The sequence below is a fragment of the Jaculus jaculus genome, chromosome X (assembly GCF_020740685.1).
Source record: "Jaculus jaculus isolate mJacJac1 chromosome X, mJacJac1.mat.Y.cur, whole genome shotgun sequence".
Lineage (NCBI taxonomy): Eukaryota > Metazoa > Chordata > Mammalia > Rodentia > Dipodidae > Jaculus > Jaculus jaculus.
The window spans coordinates 126,640,530-126,660,931 of record NC_059125.1 but is presented as its reverse complement, the minus strand read 5'-3'; the positions used below and the strand labels follow the sequence as shown (position 1 = coordinate 126,660,931).

The window sequence follows — 20,402 nt, the reverse complement described above, 5'->3', positions numbered from 1 at the left end:
TCAAACTCACATGCCTCCTGCCTCAGCCTTCTAAGTATTGAGGTTACAGGAGTATATCACCATTCCCACCTAGTTAGACCTTACAGATTGGTTTCTGTGTTTCTTATCTTTGCTGCCATGTACTATTAATACCAATTCAGCAGTTCCCTTTAGGATTATTAAAATTCATCTTAAATAGCATACTTCTTATTGCAGAAAATATTTTTTTTTCTTTTTGAAAACAAGGAGTGTTTCTATCCTTTATAAAATTAGATACTTCAAAAATGGCAGAACTCTTCATGGAATGTGAAGAAGAAGAGCTGGAACCGTGGCAGAAGAAAATAGAAGTGAGTCAGAAAAAAGATGATGATGATGATGATCTCATCTTTGTTGGTGAGATATTGAGTTCAAGACCAGCCATTTCAAGTAAGCATTTATTTCCCTCAAGTTTCATAAAATGGTATCAGTTGTTTGAATGGAAAAATCCTATGGCTGTCTTATATGTACTGGATATATTTGTTCTATAAAGATATGAAATAAAAAGGAAGGTAAAAGTCAATGGGAACTTAAGATGGATGTGATTGGGAACTGAGTAAGGAGGTGATAGGTTAAAAACATCATGTGTACCAAGTGTGGTGGTGCATGCCTTTAATCCCAGCACTCAGGAGGCATAGGTAGAATGATCACTGTGAGTTCCAGGCCACTCTGAGATTACAGAGAGAATTCTAAGTCAGCCTGAGCTAGAGTGAGACCTTACCTTGGAAAAAACTAAAACAAACAAAAAACACGTATGAGAACATGAGGGTTTTGTTGTTATTGTTGTTTTTTGAGATAGGGTCTGGTTCTAGCCCAGGCTGACCTGCAATTAACGATGTAGTCTCAGGGTGGCCTGGAACTCATGGTGCTCTTCCTATCTCTGCTTCCTGAGTGCTGGGATTAAAGGCGTGTACTACCATGCCCAGGTAACATAGATTTTTTTTTTTTTGACAAGCACTTTCCTGACTGAACCTTATCCACAGCCTTCTGTAGAATCATCTTATGGGTTCTTATTCCTTTAATTTTTTTCCATTTTATTTTATTTGCAAATAGAGTGAGAGAGAGAAGAAAGAGAGAGAATGAGTACACCAGGGCTCTAGGCACTGCAGACAAACTCCAGATGCATGAGTCACATTGTGCATCTGGCTTTATGTGGGTACTAGGGAATCAAACTCAGGTCGTTAGGGTTTGCAGGCAAGTGCCTTAAACACTGAGCCATTTCTCCCATCAAGATTTTATTCTTTTTGTTTGTTTGTTTTGTTTTTCAATGTAGGGTCTCACTCTAGCTCAGGCTGACCTGGAATTCACTCTGTAGTTTCAGGGCAACCTTGAACTCTCAGTGATCTTCTACCTCTGCTTCCCAAGTACTGGGATTAATGGCGCCACCATGCCGGCTTAGGATCCTATTCTTTATATGAAGAGGGCTGGGGAGATGGCTCATGCTTAAGGTGCTTGCCTGCAAAGCCAAAGGACCCAGGTTCAAATTCCCCAGGACCCATGTAAGCCAGATGCACAAGTTGTTCCATTCATCTGCAGTTCATTTGCACTGGCTAGAGGCCCTGATGTGCCCATTTTCTCTCTCCATCTTACTCTTTATCTGTCTCCCCTACCTCTCTCTTTATATGAGGAAATGAAGTTTTTTGAATTTTTGTGGGATGCTTTTTCATTTGGAAGGGGCACTATGTGCCACAGGTTGTGGCTAGAGGTGAAAGAACAACCTTGGGGTGTTGGTCTTCTTCCATCTTGTTTCAGACAGTGTCTTGGTGTTTGTGATGGCTATCAAGGCCAGACTAGCTGGAGTACAACTCAGGTAGACACATTGGGAGTATAGACGTGGGCACCATTGCATGCCATTAGGCTTGCATAACAAGTACTTTCAACTACTGAGCCATCTCCCCAGCCCCTGTGGTATACTTTTTACCATTTCCTGAAAAGAAATTTTAAGCAGAATTTGATTTTCATAATTTTAATTTGATTTCAATAATCTTGAAGTTAAAGTGTGCACATGAGTATAACTGAGCAGTCTGAAACTGACCCAGAATATGTTGTCAAGTTCAAATTGACTTCTAGAGTCAAATATTGGAAATTGTAGCCGGGCGTGGTGGCACACTCCTTTAATCCCAGCACTCGGGAGGCAGAGATAGGAGGATTGCTGTGAGTTCGAGGCCACCCTGAGACTCCATAGTGAATTCCAGGTCAGCCTGGGCTACAGTGAGACTCTACCTCAAAAACCCAAATATATATATATATATATTTTTCACATATATATATATGAAATTGCTTAAGCTACATACTAAAGTCTAGGTTGGGGGCTGGAGAAATGGCTCAGGGGTAAAGGTGCTGGCTTGCAAAGCGTGATGACCTGGGTTTGATTCCCCAGTACCCACATAGAGTCAGATGCACAGTATGGCACATGCATCTGGATGTTTGTTTGCAGTGGCAAGAGGTCTTGGCATGCCCATTTTCTGTCTCTTTATCTGAAAATAACTAAAAAAAAAATCTAAAATTGTAGATTTTTATTCTGATATTTTTGCATTCAGAGCTCAAGAGTAATGGTACTAAGTAAACAAGAGTTGACCAATCCAACCAGCTGGCCCATAATGAAACTTCCAGACATTTAGGAGTGTGAAATGTGACCTAGGGATCTGGGATAGGTTTAATATTTCAATCATAGGAACCCGATACAGTTTGCCACAATTAAGGGAAAGAAATATATTTCCATCATTGGGTGCATATTTATTTAGAATTAGTATATTTCATTTAAATAATGCATTTTAGGGCTGGAGAGATGACTGAGTAGTTAAAGGTGCTTGCTTATAAAGCCTGACAGCCTGGGTTCAATTTCCCAGTACCCACATAAAGCCATATGCACATGTGTCTGGCATTCATTTGTAGTGGCAGTAAGTCCTGGTGTACCCATACTCACTCTCCCCCTCCCCATCTACCTCTTTCTCTCTCAAACAAGTAAGTAATATTTTAAATAAGTATTTTTTTTAGATATCTTAAACAGAGGTAACCCTGGATCATCTTCGAGGGGAATAAAGAATGAGGCACTCAATTCAGGTGCAGTATTACTGTACTATTTTAACTTTAAAGTGAAATATTTGACATAATTGATTGTATAGCAATATATTCAATGTATTGTATATGCTTTTACCTACAGCTCTTCCTCCTATATTCAAGGCTACAAATCAACACTACATAAATCCATCATATCCAGTGGCTGCCTTGTCTCGATTTCATACTGAATCTGCATCTTCACAGAGTTCTATTGTTCAGAATATATCTAAACCTGTAAGTGTTTCTAAAATTTCAGTTAGTTCAGAGACACTTTGGATATTATATATCAGGTTAGAATTGAATACTGTTATAGCCAATTGTAATTTCCATTAGAAAATGTCACCATCTTTATATAATAGTTTAACCATTACCCAAAATAATAACCATAGAAACTGGTTATATGACTGATATTAATAAATCAGGTAATATACTTAAATTGGTATAAGTTTTTAACCTATGCACTCTAAATTTGGGTAAAAATATAAGTAGTCATGACCATTACAAAATGACAACTATTTGCCAGGTTATGGCTTTGCACGCCTTTAATCCCAGCACTTGGGAGGCAGACGTTGGAGGATTGCTGTGAGTTTGAGGTCAACCTGGGACTACATAGTGAGTTCCAGGCCAGCCTGGACTAGAGTGAGCTCTTACCTCAAAAACACAAAAAATGAACAAAATGGCAACTATAATTATGTGACATTGAGGGAAGAAAAAAAGACAATTATGTGGGCCTGGAGAGATGTGCAAAGCCTGCCATCCCAGGTTCAATTGCCCTGCCACCCTCGTAAAGACAGGTAGTTGGGTCCAGAGAGATGGCTTAGTGGTTAAGGCACTTGCCTGCTAAGCTTAAGGACCCAGGTTCGATTCGCCAAATGCACAAGTTGGCATATGTGTTTGGAGTTCATTTGCAGAGGCTAGAAGCCCTGGCATACCCACTCTTTCTCACAAATAAATAAAAATATTAAAAGCTAATAATTAAAAGCTTTGTTAATTTGGGACACTGACATGTGCCAGACACACATGTACATATGGATATTTTTTTGAAAACCTGTTATTTGATGCATAATAATTATACATGTGGGGTACATTGTCATATTTCAATACGTGTATATAATATATTGCAAGCAAGGGAGTTTAGCATAGTCAGCTCTTCAAAGAGTGAGTGAGTGAGTTTGTTCTTTTTTTCTTTCTTTTTTTTTTTTTTTGAGGTATAGTCTCACTGTAGCCCAGACTGACCTGGAATTTACTATGTAGACTCAGGTTGGCCTTGGCCTTGAACTCACAGTGGTCCTCCAACCTCTGTCTCCCAAGTGCTGGGATTAAAGGTATGTGCCACCATCCCAACATTGTTTTTTTTGTGGGGGGGGGGGATTCAAGGTAGGGCCTCACTCTAGCCCAAGCTGATCTGGTACTCACTTTGTATGTAGTCTCAGACTGGCCTTTTCATAGTGTCCCAAATATCTTGAAATTCCCACTCATACTTTTCTATAAGTTTGTCTTTCTCTTTGTTGGCCTGTATTAGATCTGCCACCTGGTCTTCTAGCTTAGATATTCTGTCCTCTCCTTCATCCATTCTACTGGTGAGATTTTCTACAGAGTTTTTTAGTTCATTAACTGTGTTCTTCATTGCTAGTAATTCTGACTGGTTTTTCTTTATTATTTCTATTTCCTTATTTATGTCTTGTATTACCTTCTTTATTTCATGAAATTGGTGTCCTGCATCTTCTTTGATTCCTTTGATTTCCTCTTTAAGTTCCTCTTTGACTCCTTTGATTTGTTCTCTGACTTCTTTGAACATATTTACAATCATTCTTTTGAAATCTTTTTCAGGCATTTCCTCTAACTCGTTCTCACTGGAGGTCATTTCTGATGCATTAATATTTTTAGGTGGATTTATATCGTCTTGCATTTTAGTGTTTCTTGTGTTATAATGTATATATTTTTGCATCTTGGATTAAGTTAATGCTTGGATTTTCTAGCTAGCTGGGTATTCTTAGCTGTATCAATTGATTTGATGTTATATATTTTCAGGGTAGGAGCTTAAGGTGTTAGATGTGGCTCTTAAGACTCTGAGAGTATCTACAAAGGTGCTCCTAGGGGTTGAGTTTCCCTGCTATGGGAGTATTCAAGTAGGCTGAGTGGAATAAAATACAAGTAGATTCTAAAAGTTAACTAAACACTGTACCCATTCAGTCAAAAACAGCCCCAAGTATGTATGCCAGAGTAGTTATTATATAACAACCAGATCCTCTATCAACACAGAGGTTATGATTTCTGGTCTGTTGAGGGATCCAAGTCAGCTTGTGACCAAGTGAGACCCTTCCCTGGTGCAAACCCAGTTACCTTGGATGATTTTGGTCTCAGTCAAGTTGCTGCCTGGGTCGTCGGGCTGCTGTTCTGATTTCTGGAACTGGGCACTGGCTTTTCCTGCGGGGCAAACCAAGCCTGGCAACTGTGGCCCTGCAGATCAGCACCCCCACTGCTGGAACTGCTGCTGCTTCTGGGTCTGCTGTTGTTGCCGCTCCTGGGTCCACCGCTGCTGACGCTCCTGGGTCTGCTGCTGCTGGGGCTGCTGGTACCAGTTCCAGAGCTGCCGATGTTGCTGCGGAACTCTGCTCCTACTTGGGTCCCGCTGTGGGCTCAAGTTGGCGTGGCCGGTCCCGGGATGCTGCTCTGTTCGCTGGAGCTGGGCTCAGGCGGTGGGGGAGGGGAGGGAGCCGCGGCTGCTCTGGTTGTCTCGCTGCTCCACTCGTTCTTCTACCTCGTGGTCTGCTCCTCCGCTGCTCACTGCCGCTCTCCCCTCACATTTCCCGAGTTGCGGAGAGCGCGGTATGAGGAGAAGATCCCGCACCTGGCTTCTCCTGTGGCTGGAGCCGAGTCTGGCGGCTTTCTGGTGCGCCCCGTCGCCGCGGTTGGCCGAGCTGCCGGGGCCGCTTTTGCCGGCCTGTGCGGGCTCTGGATGCTCTAGATCTCTCCTACTTCTCCGCTGCCGCTTCAGTTTCCTATACACCTCACTTTGTAGTAAAAGTGTGTATTTTGCTGAGGTTTTTTGGTCTTTTTTTCCCCCCAGGCTGCTTTGGCGTGGTACCTACACTGCCATCTTCTCAGACTGGCCTTAAACTCAGTGAATCTCCTTCCTCTGCCTTCAAGTGCTGGAATTAAAAGTGTGTGCCACCACACCCAGGTATCATTTCATTTTTAAAATTCTTTCTTCCAGCTACTGAGAAATAAAAACACTTCAGCCAGGTGTAGTGGTACATGCCTTGAATCCCAGCCCTCGGGTGGCAGAGGTAAGAGGATCAACATGAGTTCAAGGCCACCCTGAGACTACATAGTGAATTCCACATCAGCCTGAGCTAGAGTGAGACCCTACCTCAAAAGAAAAAAAAAAAAAGAAGAAATAAAAAAAAAACATTTAAACTATAATTGTTCATTGTGTTGTGGAACACTAGTAAATGGACACAATTGATTATATAGCAATATATTCAATGTATTTTTGTTTTTTATTTTTTATTAAATTTTTGGTTTTAGGGAGAGAGAATTGGTGTGCCAGGGCCTGAGCCACTATGTTCGGACTCCAGATGCTTACACCACCTAGTGTGCATGTGCCTCCTTATGCATGTGTCACCTTTGTGACATCTGGCTTACATGGGATCTGATGATAGATCGAACATAGGCCCTTAGGCTTCACAGGCAAGAGCCTTAACTGCTAAGCCATCTCTTTAGCCCTTTTTTTGATTTTACATATATGTGAGCCAGGTATGGTGGCACACACCTTTAATCCCAGCACTTGGGAGGCAGAGGTAGGAGGATTGCTGTGAATTCAAGACCACCCTGAGACTACATATTGAATTCCAGGCTAATCTGGCCTAGAGTGAGACCCCACCTTGAAAGAATAAAAATAAATAAGTAATAATGTATATGTGTTCCTAATCTGTTGAAGTCATTAAGTCAATATTACAACAACCAACCATCAAATCCAGTGGCTACCTTGCCTAAATTTTCTACCAACTTTTGACTATCCCCACCTTCCCGTCCCACTTCCTATAACCCATTTTCTACTGTTTACTTTCAGGAAATCTTTTTGGTTTTACGAAGTAGGGTCTCACTTTAGCTCAGGCAGACCTGGAATTCTCTATGTAGTCTCAGGGTGGCCTCGAACTCATGGTGATCCTTCTACCTCTGCCTGCCGAGTTCTGGGATTAAAGGCGTGTGCCACCATGCCTGGCACAGGAAATCAATTTTAAGAGAGTAAATTAGACCAGGTATTCTTAATTAGGAAGATTATTCCAAAAGTTGTTTGTTTGTTTTTTTTTTTCCGAGGTAGGGTCTCACTCTAGCTCAGGCTGACCTGACATTCACTCTGTAGTCTCAGGGTGGCCTCGAACTCACAGCAATCCTCCTACCTCTGCCTCCCAAGTGCTGGAATTAATGGCGTATGCCACCATGCCTGGCCCAAAAGTATTTTTTTTAATTTGTTTTCAAAGAGACAGAGAAAGAAAATGGGTATGCCAGGCCTCTTGCTTCTGCAAACAAACTCCAGATGCATGTGCCACTTTGTGCATCTGGCTTTATGTGAGTAATGGGGAATTGAATCCAGGCCAGCAGTGTTTGCAAACAAGTACCTCTAACCACTAAGAAATCTCCCCAGCTCCCCAAAGCACAATTTTATTGTTTAGCTTTTATTTTTTTATCTATTTATTTATTTATTTATTTGAGAGCAACAGACAGAGAGAAAGAAACAGAGAGAGAGAGAGAATGGGCACGCCAGGGCCTCCAGCCACTGCAAATGAACTCCAAACGTGTGCACCCCCTTGTGCATCTGGCTAACATGGGTCCTGGAGAATCGAGCCTCGAACCAGGATCCTTAGGCTTCACAGGTAAGCACTTAACCACTCAGCCATCTCTCCAGCCCTGTTATTTAGCTTTAAAACTTTTAGACAGGGCTGGGAAGATGTCTTAGTAGTTAAAGGCATTTGCTTGCAAAGCCTGTCAGTTTTTGTTTATTTCTCAAGCCACCTACTTAAGCTGAACTCAAAAATCAGAACAAAAGTTGGGCGTGGTAGCACATGCCTTTAATCCCAGCATTCAGGAGGCTGAAGTAGGAGGGTCACTGTGAGTTCAAGGCCACTCTGAGACTACATAGTGAATTCTAGGTCAGCCTGAGCTAGAGAGACCCTACCTTGAAAACCCCCCCCCCAAAAAAAAAAAAGTAGAGCAAGCTTTTGGTGACCATTACAACTAGCAAGAGGTCCCTCATGTGCCTATATACACACACAAACACACAAATAAATCACAAAAATATGTTTAAAAGCTATCTCTGTAAAGTTCTTTTGTGTAAACACAAGGCCCATAGTTTGATCTCTAGAACCCACCTAAAAGAAAGTCCAGGTGTAGTTGTGCAGCTCACTCGCTAGCCAGTCTAGCATAATTTAGTCAGCTCAGGCCCATGAGTGAGTTTACCTCAAAAGAGCTGGAATGCTTCTAAAGAATGGCTTATAACAGCTACTTGATATAATATATGCTCTGGAAACAGCAAGTATATTTTAAATACACAATTATTGGTGACTTTTTCAGTTAGAAACATAAATAAAAATAACTTGAAGCTCAGAAGTAACTTTTCCATAGTTGCGTAGTTAAATAAATGGGCAGATCTTAGGAGTTCCAGTTATCCCCTCTTCAATGTTGTCATTGTATTTGGTAACTTTCTGAACCATTTTTTGAGACATAAGAACTTTTCAGTGAACATAAGTCATTTATTTATTGAATAGTGTGATTTCTAACATCATGGGACTTGTGTCCAGAGTTGTAACCTCAGAAAATGTTTAAAGTATTAACTTTTTGGAGGAAATTCTGGTAATGAACTATTTTTGGAAATTGAAAGTGAGTGGTTTAGCCAGGTATGGTGGTCCAGCACACCTTTAATTTCAGCTCTTGGGAAGCAGAGGTAGGAGCATCACTATGAATTGGAGGCCAGCCTGACACTACCTAGTAAATTCCAAGTCAGCTTGGGTTAGAGCAAGACCCTACCTAGAGAGATGGATTAGTGGTTAAGGCACTTGCCTGCAAAGCAAGAGGACCCAGGTTTGATTCCACAGGACCCCCATATGCACAAGATAGTGCATGTGTCTGGAGTTCATTTGCAGGAGCTGGAAGCTCTGGCATGCCCATTCTCTCTATTAAGTTCTTTTGCTCTCTCCCAAATAAATAAAAATTTAAAAAGTGCTGCCAGGCATGGTGGTACACGCCTTTAGTCCCAGCACTTGGGAGGCAGAGGTAAGAGGATCACTGTGAATTCAAAGACTCCCTGAGACTACATAGTGAATTCCAGGTCAGCCTGGGCTACTACTTTGAAAAACCAAAAAAAAAAAAAAAAAGGGGGGCTGGAGAAATGGCTCAGTGGTGAATGTGCTTGCCTGCAATGCCTATCGACCTGGGTTCAGTTCCCCAGTACCCACATAAAGCCAGATGAACAAAGTGGTACATACATCTGCAGTTTGTTTGCAGTGGCTAGAGGTCCTTGGCGTAACCATATTTTTTCTCTCTCTCTGCAAATAAATAAATATGTTAGCAGTGAGAGAGGGAGAATAAAGAAAATGGTTGTATCAGGGCTTCTTGCTGCTGGATATGAACTCCAGATGAATGCACCACTTGGTTCATCAGTCAGTCAAACCTGGGCCAAGCAGGCTTTGCAAACAAGCATCTTTAACCTTAGGTCCATCTCCCTAGCTCTGATTTTTATTTTCTGAACATAGTGTGATATAACAGTTAGGATCATATTTATATAAATTTGATACCCATTCCTCATTTTTCACTGAATATTTTATTGAGAATATTTTGTCGTATGTTTCTCAAAAGTGTGATGATGCATGATAGTATTTCATTTATTTATCCCTCTATTATTGTACATGGATTTTTGGTTTTTTGCTATTAAATGCCATTAAACATTCCTTTACATGAATTATTAGAAGTGGAATAATGGTGTCAAATGTTATGGACTTTTGAACGTCCTGACAGATACTACTGAAATTTTCTTACAAAAAGTTATAGTAACATAAAACCTCTTCCTTGGCAATGTATCAGTTATTTAATTTTAACATTTTATTTTTTTTTGGTTTTACGAGGTAGGGTCTCACTCTGGTCCAGGCTGACCTGGAATTAACTCTGTCATCTCAGGGTGGCCTCGAACTCATGGTGATCCTCCTACCTCTGCCTCCCGAGTGCTGGGATTAAAGGCGTGCGCCACCACGCCCAGCATAATTTTAACATTTTATTTTAAGCTAATTTTCGTTTTCCAGAACAATTATAAAAATATGGGTTGGAGAGATGGCTTAGCAGTTAAGGCATTTGCCTGCAAAACCCAAGGGCCCAGGTTCAACTCTCCAGATAGGCACACGCAAGCATGAAAGGTCATACATATGCACAAAGTGGCACACGTATCTGGAGTTTGATTGCAGTGGCTGGAGGCCCTGGCATGCCAATTCTCTTGCGCATGTGTACACTCTCATTAAAAAAAGGGGGGCCCCAGAAAGCCAAGCGCCACATGTTCTCTCTCATATGTGGATCCTAGCTACAGATGACTGGGCTTCTGCGTGAGAATGAAAATACTTAGTAGCAGAGGCCAGTAAGTTAAAAAGGAGACATAAAGGGTAGAGAAAGGAAGGGAGGAGGATACTTAATAGGTTGATATTGTATATATGTAATTACAATGATTGTAATGGGGAGGTAATATGATGGAGAATGGAATTTCAAATGGGAAAGTGTGGGGGTGGGGAGGGAGGGAATTACCATGGGATATATTTTATAATCATGGAAAATGTTAATAAAAATTTTAAAAAAAAATTTTAAAAAAAGGGGGGGCCCAGTCTATTGGGCTTGTCTCACAAATATTAGAGAATGGTATCTGCTCCTCCCCAAATATGTACAAATAGTTTTAGCAGAGAGTTGTAATTAGTTTTGTGTTTTATAACTTGTTAGTAATTGAATCATTAAGGTTATCTTTATAGTCTTTGAATCCAGTTAAATTTACCTTGATAAAAATTTATGAAACAAAATATAACTTTTTACAGGGTTTTTCAAAGATTTCATCTCAAGTTGGTTCAGATGCTTCTTCACTTTTACTGTTTGATTCAACCAAGGATACACTGCCCTCAGGCATACCGAAAACAAGTACAGGTTTGATATAGCACGTTTTCATAAATTATAAAAATAAAAAGAGACTTAATATTTATATAGAATTGAATTTCTGTGTCCAAATCAATACCTTTGCATGTGTGTGTGCATGTATAAAGATATATATAAAGCTGGAACAGAGTTTATCATTTCTAAATGCCTTTAATGGATGATTTTTATAAATTATATTTAATAATAGAATATTTTATTTCTTTCTTTTAAGTTGGCTTGTCTATATCTTAACATAATTTCTGTAAGACAAAAATTGCTTGAGGCCTTAAATTCTCTATAAAGAATTCTTTACTTGGGCTGGAGAGATAGCTTAGTGGTTAAGAACTTGCCTGTGAAGCCTCAGGACCCTGGTTCAAGGCTCATTTCGCCAGTACCCACATAAGCCAGATGCTCAAGGTGGTGCATGTATCTGGAATTTGTTTGCAGTGGCTAGAGGCCCTGGTGCGCCCATTCTTTATTTCTCTCTCTCTCTCTCTTTCTTTCTCTCTGTCTGTTCTCAAATAAATAAATTTAAATTAAAGTTTAAAAAAAAGAATCCATTATTTGATTGAAGGTCATTAGTATGAGAAAAATGCATGCCTTTAGTTGATTTCTTAGTAAACTGTCCATATACCAAATGTTATAGATAGGATAGTTAATATGATTGTAGGATAGTATCATAAAATTCCAGAGCTAAAGAAAGTGTCGGGCATAGTGGTGCATGCCTTTAATCCTAGCACTTGAGTGGCAGAAGTAGGAGGATCTCTACGTGTTCAAGGCCACCCTGAGACTACATAGTGAATTCCAGGTCAGCCTGGACTAGAGTGAAACCCTACCTCAAAAAAACAAAAGAACTAAAGAAAGAACCTGAAATTGTTCAACTGAAGTAGCGGTACAGAGTTTTAATCACCTAGCATGTCAAAATTTTCATTAACTAGAATAAGTATGCCATTGAAAGAATTTTACTAAAATTAATCTATATTGGAAGAAAGTACTTTTTTTATTTTTATGTATTTACTTGAGAGAGAGAAAGAATAGGTGTGCCAGGACCTCCAGCCACTGCAAACAAACTCCAAATGCATGTGCTACCTTATACATCTGGCATACGTGGGTCTAGGGGAATTGAACCTGAGTCTTTTGGCTTTGCAGGTAAATGCCTTAACCACTAAGCCATTTCTCCAGCCCAGAAATCACTTTTTCTATTTGTTAATTTGGCGGTTCACTAAATAGAGAAGGTTGTAAGAATCTTTTGAATTTTTATTTGCTGATAAGTAAGATAATACATTTATCCAACCAAAGCAAAGGTTTCATGTGGGTGTCAAAAGTCCTTTCCCACTTTGATAATTCATTAATAGTAACCTATCTGTGTGTCTGGTTAGCTAAGTCTGATCTTACAAAGCACATGGTGTGACTCATAAAACAATTTGTGAAACTTCTAGAGGTTAAAGACAGTGACCCTTCTTTTTGAAAGTTTTTACACTTTCTGGGCATGGTGGCTGTGTTGCAGTCAGCTTTGCATTGCTGGCAGAAATCACCCAACCAAAGGCACCTCGTGGGGGGAAAAATGGTTTATTTTGGCTTACAGACTCGAGGGGAAGCTCCACAGTGGCAGGGAAAACAACAACATGAGCAGAGGGTGGATATCACCCCCTTGCCAACATCAGGTGGACAACAGCAATAGGAGAGTGTGCCAAACACTGGCATGGGAAAACTGACTATAACACCCATAAGCCAACAATACATTGCTCCAGGAGGTTTTAATTTCCAGTTGTCATCAGCTGGGTTGACTAGCATTCAGAATACCCAAGCTTATGGGAGACACCTGAATCAAACCACCACAGTGGTGTATGCCTTTGATCCTAGCACTTGAGAGGCAGAGGTAGGAGCATCACCATGAGTTCAAGGCCACCCTGAGAGTGAATTTCAGGTCAGCATGAGCTAGAGTAAGACCCTTCCTCAAAAAAAAAAAAAAAAAGTTTTTACACTGGATGTGGTGACACATATCTGTAGTCCCAGCACTTTCAATGTATTGGGGACAGAAGGATCAGGAGTTCAAGGATAGTATTAGTTACAAATCAATTTCAAGGCCAGCCTGGTCTACATGAGATGCTATTTTAAAAAAGAATTTTTTGTATTACAGAGAACAGAGCTTTGCCCTGAATAGAAAATTAGTGTTAAAGACAGTTAAAACCTTTTTTTTAAAGATTTATGTGGAATTTATCAATCACCTGACCTTTATACCTCATTTTTCTCACATTATTAAAATATAGATAATTTTTATTTTTTCTCATGCCATGAATTTGTTCCCTTAACTAGGAATGAGCTATTTGAAAATAAAGTTACATATCTTAGGACTTTGTTGTGTCCAAAATAAGAAAAGTGAAAATTACATTATAAACTTTAAATAATTTTAAAAAAACTTGCTAAAATGATAATTATAAATATGTGGTATATGTTTGAGAGCATGATAAATGAATGCTCTTGCAGATGATCTGGGAGGGTGTTATAGAAGGTTAGATATGAGTCAATTGAAGGAAATGGATTTTTTTTTTTTTTTGGTTTTTCAAGATAGGGTCTCACTGTAGCTCAGGCTGACCTGGAATTCACCCTGCATTCTCAGGGTGGCCTCAAACTCATGGCGATCCTCCTATCTCTGCCTCCCAAGTGCTGGGATTAAAGGCATGCACCACCACGCCTGGCTGGTTTTTTTTTTTTTTTTTTTTTTTGGATTTTTTAAATGTATTTATTAACAGAGAGAGAGAGAGAGTGAGTATGGGCATGTCAGGGCCTCCTGCCACTGCAAAAGAACTCCAAATACATGCTTTACTTTGTTTGGCTTTATATGGATACTGGAGAATTGAACCAAGGCCATATAGCTTTGTAAACAAGTGCTTTTAACTACTGATCCATCTCCCTAGCCCAAGAAATGGAAATTTAATTGGAACAGATAAAAACAGTTGAGAGTAGGTACTAGCATATCCTAAAAGCAATAAAAATAAATAAGTTAAAGGATCAGAATTTTTTTTTTTTTGAGGTAGGGTTTTACTCTAGCCTAGGCTATGTAGTCTCAGGGTAGCCTTGAACTCATGGTAATTCTCCTACCTCTGCCTCTCAAGTTCTGAGATTAAAGGCATGAACTACCACACCCAGCCCAAAATTTTTATTTTAAAGATATTTTACTTCTGTCTTTCTTTATTTGAGAGAGAGAAAAAGGCACATAGGGCTGGAGAGATGGCTTAGTGGTTAAGACACTTGCCTGAAAAGACAAAAGACATACTGGTTAGATTCCCCAGGACATGTAAGCCAGGTGTACAAGGTGACACATGCATCTGGAGTTCATTTGCAGTGGCTAGAGGCCCTGGCATGCCCATTCTTTCTCTCTCCAATAAATAAATAAAAATAAAATATTTTTAAAGCTGGGCATGGTGGCGCATTTCTTTAGTCCCAGCCCTTGGGAGACTACATAGTGAGTCATCAGCCTGGACTAGAGTGAAACTCTACCTTCAAACACACACACACACACACACACACACACACACACACACACATATGAAATAGGGGCACATAGAAAGAATGGGCACACCACGGCCTCTAGCCACTGCAAACAAACTCCAGATGCATGTGCCACCTGATGCATTTGGCTTTTTGTGGATACTGGGGAATTGAACCTGTCTCCTTTGGCTTTGTTGGCAAGTGCCTTAACCACCTAACCATTGCTCCAGCCCAGGATCAGAATTTTAAACTTATCTATAACAGTTTTCTTTAGCTTAGATATATTCATGCTTTAAAAATTTATATTAGAGCTGGAGAGATGGCTTAGTGGTTAAGGCACTGGCCTGCAAAGCCTAAGGACCCATGTTTGACTCTCCAGATTCCATGTAAGCCAGATGTACAAAGGTGAGGCAAGTGCAAGGTCGTACATGCCCACTAGTTGGTGCAACTTTATGGAATTTGATTGCAGTGGCTGAGGCCAATTCTGTCTCTCTCTAAAATTAAAAAAAAATAATAATAATTGTATGTTAGGGCCAGGAGTGGTAGTGCACGTCTTTAATCCCAGCACTTGGAAGGCGGAGGTAGGAAGATCACCATTAAGTTCAAGGCTACCCTGAGACTACACAATGAATTCCAAGTCAGCCTGGGATAGAGTGAGACCCTACCTCAAAAAAAATTGTATGTTAGAGCTGGAGAGATCACTCAGTGGGTAAAGGCACTTGTTTAGAAAGCCTGATGGCCTGGGTTTGATTCCTCAGTACCCATGTAAAGCCACGGATGCACAAAATAGCCTATGTGGCTAGTTTGTTTACAGTATTAGTAGCCCTGGTGTGCCCAATTCTCATTCTCTATCTCTCTGCTTGTAAATAAATAAAATATAAATATTTATATTTATTTATATAAAAATATAAATTATATATAAAATATTTATATTTATTTATGAGAGAGAAAGAGGCGAGGAGGAGAGAGATTAAGAGAATAGGTGCATCTGTGCTTCTAGCCACTGCAAGTGAACTCCAGATGTATGCCACACTTTGTGTGTCTGGCTTTATGTGGGTACTGGGGAATCGAACCCAATTCTAATTACATGGTAGACAAGCACCTTAACCACTGAACCATCTCTCCAGGCCTAACTTTTTTTTTTTTTCGAGGTAGGGTCTCACTCTAGCCCAGGCTGACCTGGAATTCACTGTGAAGTCTCAGGGTGGTCTCGAATTCATGGCAATCCTCCTACCTCTACCTCCTGAGTGCTGGGATTAAAGGCGTGCGCCACCATGCCCAGCTACTTTTTTTATTGTATATTGGAGCTGCCCATAGTGGCGCATGTCTTTAATGCCAGCACTCAGGAGGCCGAGGCAGGAGGATCGCCATGAGTTTGAGGCCAACCTGGGACTACATAGTAGATTCCAGATTAGCCTGGGCTAGAGTAAGACCTTTTCTTGAAACAACATATATATATTATACCAGGCATATGGTGGCGCACACCTTTAATCGTAGCACTCAGGAGGCAGAGGTAGGAGGATTGCCGTCTTCGAGGCCACCCTGAAACTACATACTGAATTCCAGGTCAGCCTGGGCCAGAGTGAGACCCTACCACGAAAAAACAAATACGTACATATACGTGTGTGTGTGTGTGTGTATACATACACACACACATACATACATACACATATATATTTGGTTTTTCGTGGCTTATATATATATAAATAAATTATATTGGCATAGGGAAAGATGATTCAGTGGCTAAGAGCACTTTCTGCACAAGCATAAGGAGGTGGAGACAGGAGGATTGACTAGCCAGTCAGCTAATCTTGACTGGAAAAACATCAAGCTTCAGGTTAAGAGAGAGACTTGGCATTATGGATATAAAACCTGATTGTTCCAAAAAAAACCAAAAAACCCACTGGTTATTTATTTATTTGAAAGAAAGAGAGTATAGGGGTGTGCCAAGGCCTATTGTTGATGCAAACTCCAAATGCATATGGATGGCACTTTGTATATCTGGCTTTATGTGTGTATCAAACATGGCCCAGAGAGCTTTGTAAGCAAATTCTTTGAACCGCTGGTCCACCTGCCCAACCTAGGCCTAACTTTAAAGATGATAGATGTACATATGCGTTTCTTTATTTGAAAGTAACTTTTAAAAACTTTTCTTGCATAAGGTTTATTTTGTGACTCTGAAATATATGTATTCTATAGAAGCTGTTTGTTGTATAGTCTCTATTTTTTAACTAAGTTTTTTTTTATATTTTGTCATTTGTATAATGGAATAAATTATATTTAATTTAACTCCCAAGATATTTTTACAAAATTTTAAATATAAAGCCATTGTAAAAGCAGGTTTTACAATAAGTAATAGTCTATGCTAAAACTTTCCTAAGTATATTCCCTATTTGAATTTCTATAGGTATTCATCAAACTTTATTTGGAGTAAAACATTCTTCTGCATCTAATGTAAGCAATGATAATCTGAAAATGCCAAAGACCAATGAAAGTGTTCCTAAAGCAAGTCCCTCCTCGTCATCATTTTTAAGTAAGCCTTACTCAGAGGCATCTTCCCAGGTTATTGTATCAACAAGTAAGTATGAAATCTAGCATTTGAAAGGTGTATTAGTTGTAGATAGATTTTAGAAATGGTGATAGAAAAGTGGAATTTGTCTCATCAAAGTCCTTAATTCTAGATCCAAATACCTCATCAACCCAATCTAAAAGTGGAACACCTTCACAAAGATCTTGCCCAAAGTGCAATATAAAGTTCACTTTTTTGGATCATTTGAAATGCCACATGAAGGTAAAACTTCTTTCAAAATTTGGTTTTTCAAATTTTGATGTATTGGTATTTTCTTAAAAATAGTTTTATGTGTATTGTATATTCTATTTCATTAAGCCAAATACTGTTGACCTTCTATCCTGCCTTCCCACTTATTAAAGAATAGGGGGAAAACGTTTAATTCTGAAGGATATGTTGTATGTTCACAGAATTTTCACATTTATAGCTGGGTGTGTAGGAGATGTAGTGGTGCACACCTTTAATCCCATCACTCAGGAAGCAGAGGTAGGAGGATCTTTAAGGCCACCCTGAGACTACATAGTTAATTCCAGGTTAGTGCACTCAGGACACACAGGTAGGAGGATCACTACCTGTGAGTTTGCGGCCACCCTGAGACTATATAGTGAATTTCAGGTCAGCCTGAGATACAGCGAGACCCTACCTCAAAAAAACAAAAAAAAAAATTACATTTATGTAAAGTTTTGAAATTTTATTACCTTTCAAAGTTTATATTGATTTTGTTGGAGTATAGACAAAATTTAAGAGAAGGAAAGAAGGCAGAACTGTTGACCAAGAAGGCATTACAGAGAATAGGAAATCCCCCTTATTAGTTTTTTGCCAATTTTCATCCATGAACATAACATAATTTGATCATAATCCTTTCCCAGTAGCTTCTTTTGTCCCATCCTCACCCATCCCCTTCACTGAACTACTGCTTTCCAACAAAATGAATTTTCTCATTGAAAAGCAGCTTATATATGAAAGTACTCTACATTAGAGTTGGTTCAAAAGAGGTTTTGATTTTTTTAATGAAATAAATTTAAGAACTATGGATAGAATTAAGGTTTTCAAGATGTAACTGATAATTCTTTTCTTTTTTTTTTTTTTTTTTTTTGAGGTAGGGTCTCATTCTGGCTGACCTGGAATTCACTACATAGTCACAGGGTGGCCTCAAACTCATGGTGATCCTCCTCCCTCTGCCTCCCAAGTGCTGGGATTAAAGGTATGCACCACCATGCCCGACGTGACAATTCTTTTTTTGTGAGCCACAGGTCTTCTAGAATCTTGAGTTTGTATAATGGCAAGTTAGCTCAGCTAAAAGTCTAACTCCAACTATACTAAAATAATACTATATAATTTGATAATTAAGCTTATGCATAATGGTGTGTAAAACTACCTATATTTATGTTATATTGGCATAAATATTAAATGCATAATTTTGAACAAAAAGTAAAATATAAAATATTTTTATATATTAAAAGAAAAATTATAAGGAACCAAGGACTTTGAACAGAAAGTTTTCAATTTGTTTTTGAAGTTAACTTATTAAAAATGCACTTAATGTAATATCTTTTAAGTTCATCTATGCTGTTGAAAATGTTATTGAGATTTTTAAGAGTTTATAAGGAAAAAAGGCAATGTTTAGTGAATATCTTTCCAAATATATTGCCAAGCATAACTTTATTTTATCTGGCCCTAGTTGTAAACACAGGACTCATTTCTGACATCTGAATTTTTTATAAGAGATATAAATGAGACATATTTTTCTCCTCTTTCAGTATTGTTGCCCAAACAGAATAAATAACTTATTGGAAACTCTTAAAGCAGAACTTGCTAGTGATGAAAACATCAGTAACATTGGTTCAGAGACAGGAAAATTGATTATGCTAGTTAGTGACTTTTATTATGGAAGACATGAAGGTGCTACTGATGAAGAACCGAAGACTTATGCAACTTTTAAATGCTTCAGTTGCTCGAAAGTTCTTAAAAATAATATTAGGTATGTAAATACTCATTTTATTTATATGAAAATAAACCAACTATAACCTAGAGACATATGAATGTTCTATCTTTATTTTTCATTGCTGTGCTAGATAAAACATTTTAACACTGTTAGATGAAATCTTTTGTCCTCTTTGCATTTTAAATTTGTTTGTTTTTGTTTTTAGTTTTTTCAAGGTAGGGTCTTACTGTAGCCCAGGCTGACCTGGAATTCACTATGTAGTCTCAGGGTGGCCTTGAACTCACAGCGATCCTCCTACCTCTGCCTCCCTCCCGAGTGCTGGGATTAAAGGTGCTGGGATTAAAGGCGTGCACCACCACGCCCAGCGGCATTTTAAATTTTACATGTGAATTTACCTAGTTTCGTTCTTCGTGTAGCTTGAGAAATGGCAAAATATATTCACTATAACAGGAGAAATTACTTTTTTTCTCCTATATTTTATAGTTGCTTTGAATCTTACATCTTTACATTACAAGAAGAACTTCTTTGTCCTTTTTAATCTCTAGACTAGTCTTATTTAATATTCAAAGTTTTTAATACATAGTTAGAATTTTTAGCATTTAGAAAGGTGATCCTTTCATGGTATATTTTCTATATATACGAAGGTGGTCAACTTTTTTAAAGGAAAGTTATCCCTTTTGAAACTTCTTGAGAAAACTTCAAGTTGTATGAAACATGTGTGTCTGATTTTATACTTGAAACACGTTTTAACACAGAGATATAAGACCCAGTGGAATTTTGTACATTTATATCTTAAATTTTATTTGTTCATAGAAGGAAGAACCAAAGAGAGAATAGGCATGCCAGGGTTTCCTGCCACTGCAAACAAACTCCAGTTGCATATGCCACGTTGTGCATCTGGCTGTGCGTTGGTACTGGAGAATCAAACCTGGGCCAGCAGGCTTTGAAAGTAAGCGCCTTTAACCACTGAGTCACCTCTCCAGCTCTGTCTTAAGTTTTAAGTTTTCTTTTATGACTCTGTAGCTGCTCTATTTTAAGTGTTTTATTTTGAAATACATACAGCATTTGAGGGCTGGAGAAATGACACAGTAATTAAAGGCACTGCTTGCTTGCAAAGCCTGAAGGCCTAAGTTTGATTCCCTCGGGCCCTCCTAAAGC

At 39.1% G+C, this 20,402-nt stretch overlaps 1 protein-coding gene across 3 annotated transcripts in view; it reads left to right on the top strand.

Annotated features, from left to right (window-relative positions):
* The window catches only part of Znf280c (zinc finger protein 280C), a 66,756-nt gene that overhangs the window by 14,890 nt on the left and 31,464 nt on the right, over nucleotides 1-20,402 (top strand). For all 3 annotated transcript variants that reach the window (XM_045141111.1, XM_045141112.1, XM_045141113.1), the window contains 7 exons: nucleotides 253-405; nucleotides 3,013-3,078; nucleotides 3,179-3,309; nucleotides 11,145-11,250; nucleotides 17,138-17,308; nucleotides 17,412-17,521; nucleotides 19,060-19,280. In XM_045141111.1, the coding sequence (XP_044997046.1) occupies nucleotides 253-405; nucleotides 3,013-3,078; nucleotides 3,179-3,309; nucleotides 11,145-11,250; nucleotides 17,138-17,308; nucleotides 17,412-17,521; nucleotides 19,060-19,280 (958 nt within the window). The remainder of the gene's footprint in view (nucleotides 1-252; nucleotides 406-3,012; nucleotides 3,079-3,178; nucleotides 3,310-11,144; nucleotides 11,251-17,137; nucleotides 17,309-17,411; nucleotides 17,522-19,059; nucleotides 19,281-20,402) is intronic.